The sequence below is a fragment of the Notothenia rossii genome, assembly GCF_949606895.1.
Source record: "Notothenia rossii genome assembly, chromosome: 7".
Taxonomy (NCBI): domain Eukaryota; kingdom Metazoa; phylum Chordata; class Actinopteri; order Perciformes; family Nototheniidae; genus Notothenia; species Notothenia rossii.
In genome coordinates this window covers 849,264-856,763 of record NC_136905.1, presented here as the reverse complement: position 1 = coordinate 856,763, position 7,500 = coordinate 849,264, and the positions used below count along the sequence as shown (strand labels likewise).

The following is a 7,500-nucleotide window of genomic DNA, read 5'->3' as shown; positions in this document are numbered from 1 at the left end:
TAGAAATACATATATTTTCAATAAATAAAATAGTACTTATAGTACAAAAGAATAAACAAAGAAGAACTATTAGTACTTTGAGAGGTTTTCAGGGGAAGACATGGAAACATAAACTTGTATCAATAGCTGCATGAACGTGTGTGACATGTGGCGAGTTAGCACAGTCCCTTTAGACCCCCACCACAGTCCCTTTAGACCCCCACCACAGTCCCTTTAGACCCCCACCACGGTCCCTTTAGACCCCCACCACGGTCCCTTTAGACCCCCACCACGGTCCCTTTAGACCCCTGACACACATAAGACTATAACACTGCTGCAATACCACTGATGTGCAATATACATATACATATATATATACATATATATATATACATATATGTATATATATATATATATATATATATATATATATATATATATATATATATATATATATATGTATATATGTATATGTATATATATATATATATATGTATATGTACAGTAAATAGCTGTGCAATTTTTTCCACCTCCTTGTATACGTTCACCTGGCTGCTGAACTGTCTGTGGATGTGGATTTTGTATATTGTGTAATTCCTAGTTGTATCTTTAATATTAATTTAATAAATGTATGCTTCTTGATGTAAAGCGGTATTTGTCTCTTGGCTGTAACTATCATAATGTCCCGTCCGTGGGCCGGAGGGATGTGTATATATTTATACTCACCTTTTGGCATATTAGCTTTATCTTAGTCAAAGAAAACCCTAAATATTTAAAAGTAATAAGAAAAAAAAGGGATACAAAATGATATTATTATTAAAAAGAAAAATATTGCTTTACTTAAAAAATAATAAGTATATAATAATAATATCTGAATATCATTAAAGATGTTTTAATACTTTGACTCTGCAGCTCTTTGGTCGTAGTTTCCTAATTCTTCCTAACTTGACATTTTATTGTAGCTATGTTCTTTAGTGTTCTTTTAGTCTCACAGGTGACAGCGCCCCCTGCTGGTCCGGCACTGATGGTTCTCCCCCCCCCACACTGCAGCGGCAGGAAGTCTCCACTTGGGGAGCAACGCGGCACGAAGAGGGCCGACGAGCCTCTGGAGCAGGAGCGCAGCACAGGAGACAACACCTGCAGCAGGTAAACAATCACATGCAGCAGGTAAACAATCACATGCAGCAGGTAAACAATCACATGCAACAGGTAAACAATCACCTGCAGCAGGTAAACAATCACATGCAACAGGTAAACAATCACATGCAGCAGGTAAACAATCACATGCAACAGGTAAACAATCACCTGCAGCAGGTAAACAATCACATGCAACAGGTAAACAATCACATGAAACATCTGCAGCAGGTAAACAATCACATGCAGCAGGTAAACAATCACATGCAGCAGGTAAACAATCACATGAAACATCTGCAACAGGTAAACAATCACCTGCAGCAGGTAAACAATCACATGAAACTAACAGTCTGACCTGCTGCAGGGAGGCCTCTGATTGGCTGCTGCTCCTCAGGACCTCCTGCAGGTTGGACAGGAAGTTGGGGTCCTTCAGAGCTCTGATGACGGTCTGGACTCTCCCCCGGTTCAGGGGGGAGAGTCCCTCCCCCACCACCACTCCTCCCACCCCCACGCCCCCACTGATGTTCTGCAGGAACCTCCCTCCAAACAGGGTCTCCTGCAGGCGGGGGGGGGAGGAGAGGGAGAGAGCGCTCAGAGCCTCCCCCACCGAGGGGAAGACGCCCTGCAGAACCTCCCCCATCAGAGAGAGGAGGGAGGAGGGGTCCTCACCCCCCGTCTGGAGGGGGGGGAGGGGGAGGCAGCTGGGTGGGGGAGGCCTCATCGTGTGGGGGGGGGCCGGACCGGAGAACAGACGGGAGAAAACCAGACGACGCTGAGAGAGACAATCAGAGGGGGAAGGACCTGAGGGGGAGACAAGAGAGAGACAATCAGAGGGGGAGGACCTGAGGGGGAGACAAGAGGGAGACAATCAGAGGGGGAGGACCTGAAGGGGAGACAAGAGGGAGACAATCAGAGGGTGAGGACCTGAGGGGGAGACAAGAGAGAGACAATCAGAGGGGGAGGACCTGAGGGGGAGACAAGAGAGAGACAATCAGAGGGGGAGGATCTGAGGGGGAGACAAGAGAGAGACAATCAGAGGGGGAGGACCTGAGGGGGAGACAAGAGAGAGACAATCAGAGGGGGAGGACCTGAGGGGGAGACAAGAGAGAGACAATCAGAGGGGGAGGACCTGAGGGGGAGACAAGAGAGAGACAATCAGAGGGGGAGGACCTGTGGGGGAGACAAGAGAGAGACAATCAGAGGGGGAGGACCTGAAGGGGAGACAAGAGGGAGACAATCAGAGGGGGAGGATCTGAAGGGGAGACAAGAGGGAGACAATCAGAGTGGGAGGACCTGAGGGGGAGACAAGAGAGAGACAACCAGAGGGGGAGGACCTGAAGGGGAGACAAGAGGGAGACAATCAGAGTGGGAGGACCTGAGGGGGAGACAAGAGAGAGACAACCAGAGGGGGAGGACCTGTGGGGGAGACAAGAGGGAGACAATCAGAGTGGGAGGACCTGAGGGAGAGACAAGAGAGAGACAATCAGAGGGTGAGGACCTGATGGGGAGACAAGAGGGAGACAACCAGAGGGGGAGGACCTGAGGGGGAGACAAGAGAGAGACAATCAGAGGGGGAGGACCTGAAGGGGAGACAAGAGGGAGACAATCAGAGTGGGAGGACCTGAGGGAGAGACAAGAGAGAGACAATCAGAGGGTGAGGACCTGATGGGGAGACAAGAGGGAGACAACCAGAGGGGGAGGACCTGAGGGGGAGACAAGAGAGAGACAATCAGAGGGGGAGGACCTGAGGGGGAGACAAGAGGGAGACAACCAGAGGGGGAGGACCTGAGGGGGAGACAAGAGAGAGACAATCAGAGGGGGAGGACCTGAGGGGGAGACAAGAGGGAGACAATCAGAGGGTGAGGATCTGAGGGGGAGACAAGAGAGAGACAATCAGAGGGGGAGGACCTGAGGGGGAGACAAGAGGGAGACAATCAGAGGGTGAGGACCTGAGGGGGAGACCAGAGAGAGACAATCAGAGGGGGAGGACCTGAGGGGGAGACAAGAGGAGAGCAGACTAGAACGTGGTCATCACACAGTCAGGAAACATGAGTTTTGTTCCTCTGATATTAAAGAGTGATGTTATTGACTCGCTGCAGGGAACCTCCCTCAGAGTAATCATCTAATAGTAATAATAGGAAAGAGTGATATTATTGATATGAACCGGAGTGGTGGGTTGTTCCTGGACTCCTGTGCTAGTCATGGATTGGCCATAACAAACATCTTATTGGAACATAAGGATGCTCATAAGTGTACTTGATACCTAGGCAGAAGGTCCATGATTGATTTTGTTATCGTATCATCGGACCTGAGGCCGTATGTTTTGGACACTCGGGTAAAGAGAGGGGCGGAGAACTGATCACCATCTGGTGGTGAGCTGGGTCAAGTGGCGGGGGAAGCCTCTGGATAGACCTGGTGAACCCAAACGTGTAGTGCGGGTGAACTGGGAACGTCTGGAGGAGGCCCAAGTTCAGGAGGCCTTCAACTCACACCTCCGGCAGGGCTGTTCAGGCATCCCTGTGGAGGCTGGGGACGTTGAACCAGAGTGGGCGGTGTTCAAAGCCTCTATTGCCGAAAGCTGCGGTGGGGAGCTCAAGGTCTTAGGTGCCTCAAGGGGCGGTAACCCTCAAATCACCTGGTGGACACCGGTGGTCAGGGAAGCCGTCCAACTGAAGAAGGAGGCCTTCAGGGACATTTTATCCCGGGGGACTCCCGAGGCAGTTGCAAGGTACCGACGGGCCCAAAGGACAGCAGCCTCAGCCGTGGCCGAGGCAAAGCAGCGGGTGTGGGAGAAGTTCGGAGAAGCCATGGAGAAGGACTTTCGGGCGGCACTAAAGTTGTTCTGGAAAACTGTCCCACACCTCAGGAGGGGGAAGCAGGTAACCATCCAAGCTGTGTACAGTAAGGATGGGACGCTATTGACCTCAACTGATGGAGTGTTAGGGTGCTGGAAGGAACACTTTGAGGAACTCCTGAACAGTTCTTATATCTCTACCCAGGACCAGGTGGAGGGATTATATCTCTACCCAGGACCAGGTGGAGGGATTATACCTCTACCCAGGACCAGGTGGAGGGATTATATCTCTACACAGGACCAGGTGGAGGGATTATATCTCTACCCAGGACCAGGTGGAGGGATTATAGCTCTACCCAGGACCAGGTGGAGGGATTATATCTCTACCCAGGACCAGGTGGAGGGATTATATCTCTAACCAGGACCAGGTGGAGGGATTATATCTCTAACCAGGACCAGGTGGAGGGATTATATCTCTACACAGGACCAGGTGGAGGGATTATATCTCTACCCAGGACCAGGTGGAGGGATTATATCTCTACCTAGGACCAGGTGGAGGGATTATATCTCTACCCAGGACCAGGTGGAGGGATTATATCTCTACACAGGACCAGGTGGAGGGATTATATCTCTACACAGGACCAGGTGGAGGGATTATATCTCTACCTAGGACCAGGTGGAGGGATTATATCTCTACACAGGACCAGGTGGAGGGATTATATCTCTACACAGGACCAGGTGGAGGGATTATATCTCTACCTAGGACCAGGTGGAGGGATTATATCTCTACACAGGACCAGGTGGAGGGATTATATCTCTACCCAGGACCAGGTGGAGGGATTATATCTCTACACAGGACCAGGTGGAGGGATTATATCTCTACCCAGGACCAGGTGGAGGGATTATATCTCTACCCAGGACCAGGTGGAGGGATTATATCTCTACCCAGGACCAGGTGGAGGGATTATATCTCTACCCAGGACCAGGTGGAAGGATTATATCTCTACCCAGGACCAGTTGGAGGGATTATATCTCTACCCAGGACCAGGTGGAGGGATTATATCTCTACCCAGGACCAGGTGGAGGGATTATATCTCTACCCAGGACCAGGTGGAGGGATTATATCTCTACCCAGGACCAGGTGGAGGGATTATATCTCTACCCAGGACCAGGTGGAGGGATTATACCTCTACCCAGGACCAGGTGGAGGGATTATATCTCTACCTAGGACCAGGTGGAGGGATTATATCTCTACCCAGGACCAGGTGGAGGGATTATATCTCTACCCAGGACCAGGTGGAGGGATTATATCTCTTCTCTGGCCTGGGAGCTCCTTGAACCCCCCAGTCAGAGCTGGTTGATGTGGGCGTGGGGAAAGGGAAGTTTGGGGCTCTCTGCTGGAACTGTTACCTCCACGACCCGATTTGGATAAGCAGGAGAAGATGGATGGATTATTGACTCACTGCAGAGTAAACATCTAAGAATAATAATTATTAAAGAGTGACATTATTGACTCACTGCAGGGAACCTCCCTCCCCTCGGGGTCTGAGCACCAGCACTGCCCCCCCCCACACTGCCTGGAGGAGAAAGCTCCTCCCCCCTCACAGGACGGGAGGTAAACACTGGAGGCGGCCATCGCTGCCCTGAGCTCCGTCTCACAGGGGGAGGGGCCTGAGGGGGGAGATAATAACAATACATAAATATTAAATATGATAATAATAATACAAATACAAATATTAATAATACATACTAATCATAATAATCATACAAAACATTATAATAACAATTAATAATAATAATACATAGTGATAATAATAATACACATATTAATAATGATAATAAATAATAAATAATCATAAATCATAAATTAAATACATCATAATGCTTACAATAATATCTAATAATAATTCCTATAATAATAAATTATAATAACAATGATAATCATTCGTAACAATTCATAATAATAATAATAATAAATGCAATGCATCAGTTTACATCTGAAGTGTCCGGTGAGAGCCAGGCTGACCCCCAGCAGCCTCCTCTGCAGGATCCTGTAGATGTTGCTCTGAGAGAAGGAGCGCCCGGAGCGCCGGCCGGAAAACACCGAGTCATAAACCTCCGTCAGGAGCAGCTCCACACCTGAAACACGAAGTATGCATCAGCACCACTGTGTGTGTGTGTGTGTGTGTGTGTGAGTGTGTGTGTGTGTGTGTGTGTGTGTGTGTGTGTGTGTGTGTGTGTGTGTGTGTGTGTGTGTGTGTGTGTGTGTGTGTGTGTGTGTGTGTGTGTGTGTACCTGTGTTTTCCAGCTCTCTGCCTCGGCTGTCTGCACAGAAACAGTAGGAGGAAACTGTGGGGAAAACCTTCCTGAAGCTGGTGAACGTGTCGAAGGCTTCTGGGAACCTGAAGCAACAGCAGGATGGATTATGTAAACAATAACGGAATAACAAATGTGTTGGTAAGCAAAACAATCAGGACGGCAATATTAGGAAAGTACATCAACGTCACTGAACACTAACTGTGTGGATATCAACAAACAAGGTTGTTGACGTAGACTAAAATGTAATTTAACAATTAAAATATACATACACACACACACACACACAGACACACACACACACACACACACACACACACACACACACACACACACACACACACACACACACACACACACACACACACACACACACACACACACACACACACACACACACACACACACACACACACACACACACACACACACACACACACCTGTTGAAGGTGAGCAGCAGGTCCAGCTCGGTGCTGTCTGAGGTGTTGATGAGTTTGCACTGAACGGGCAGGAAGCTGCCGTCTGCGGCGCACTGAGGGGTTGAGGGAGGGGGGGAGGGAGGGGTCGAGTGCAGGAGACGTCTTGACCTCACCTCACAGCTGCCGGGACCTGAGGTCAGAGGTCACGGTGAAACACAGCAGGAAACAACGGGGAATAAAGTTTCAGTTTGAGGTCAAAATCATACCTGTAGTTCCTCTGTAGACAAATAAATAGACAGATAAATCAGTACAAGTATCAGTAGTACGTGTAGTATGTGTAGTATGCGTAGTATGTGTAGTATGTGTCGTATCAGTAGTACGTGTAGTATGTGTCGTATCAGTAGTACGTGTAGTATGTGTAGTATGCGTAGTATGCGTAGTATGTGTAGCATCAGTAGTACGTGTAGTATGTGTGGTATCAGTAGTACGTGTAGTATGTGGAGTATATGTAGTATGTGTAGTATCAGTAGTATGTGTAGGATGTGTAGTGTGTGTAGCATCAGTAGTACGTGTAGTATGTGTAGTATGTGTATCATTAGTACGTACAGCGCTGGGGGGTCCCGTCCTCTCTGGTCCCATAGAGCTCCTCCCCCTCCTGGTCCACGCACCAACACTGCCCCCTGCTGGCGTCACACTGCACCTCCTCAAAGAGTCCAGCAGGGGAGCAGCGCAGCGCCGCCTGCTGCCTGCAGGGGGACGGACCTGCGGGGGTTAACCAAAGTTACTAAATCAAACAGAAATAATGGTATTTTATGTTTTTTTTTTACTTTATACTAAACTAAACATGTTAAAATCTCC

The 7,500-nt window shown here is 48.7% G+C and overlaps 1 protein-coding gene across 1 annotated transcript in view; it reads right to left on the bottom strand.

The window, feature by feature from the left end:
* tg (thyroglobulin) overlaps positions 1–7,500 on the bottom strand; it is a gene marked incomplete at its 5' end in the record, with an annotated part of 34,909 nt that overhangs the window by 24,791 nt on the left and 2,618 nt on the right. Inside the window, 7 exon segments of the mRNA XM_079640869.1 lie at positions 972–1,200; positions 1,469–1,914; positions 5,426–5,578; positions 5,903–6,046; positions 6,203–6,309; positions 6,664–6,832; positions 7,249–7,404. Coding sequence (XP_079496995.1) covers positions 972–1,200; positions 1,469–1,914; positions 5,426–5,578; positions 5,903–6,046; positions 6,203–6,309; positions 6,664–6,832; positions 7,249–7,404 — 1,404 coding nt within the window.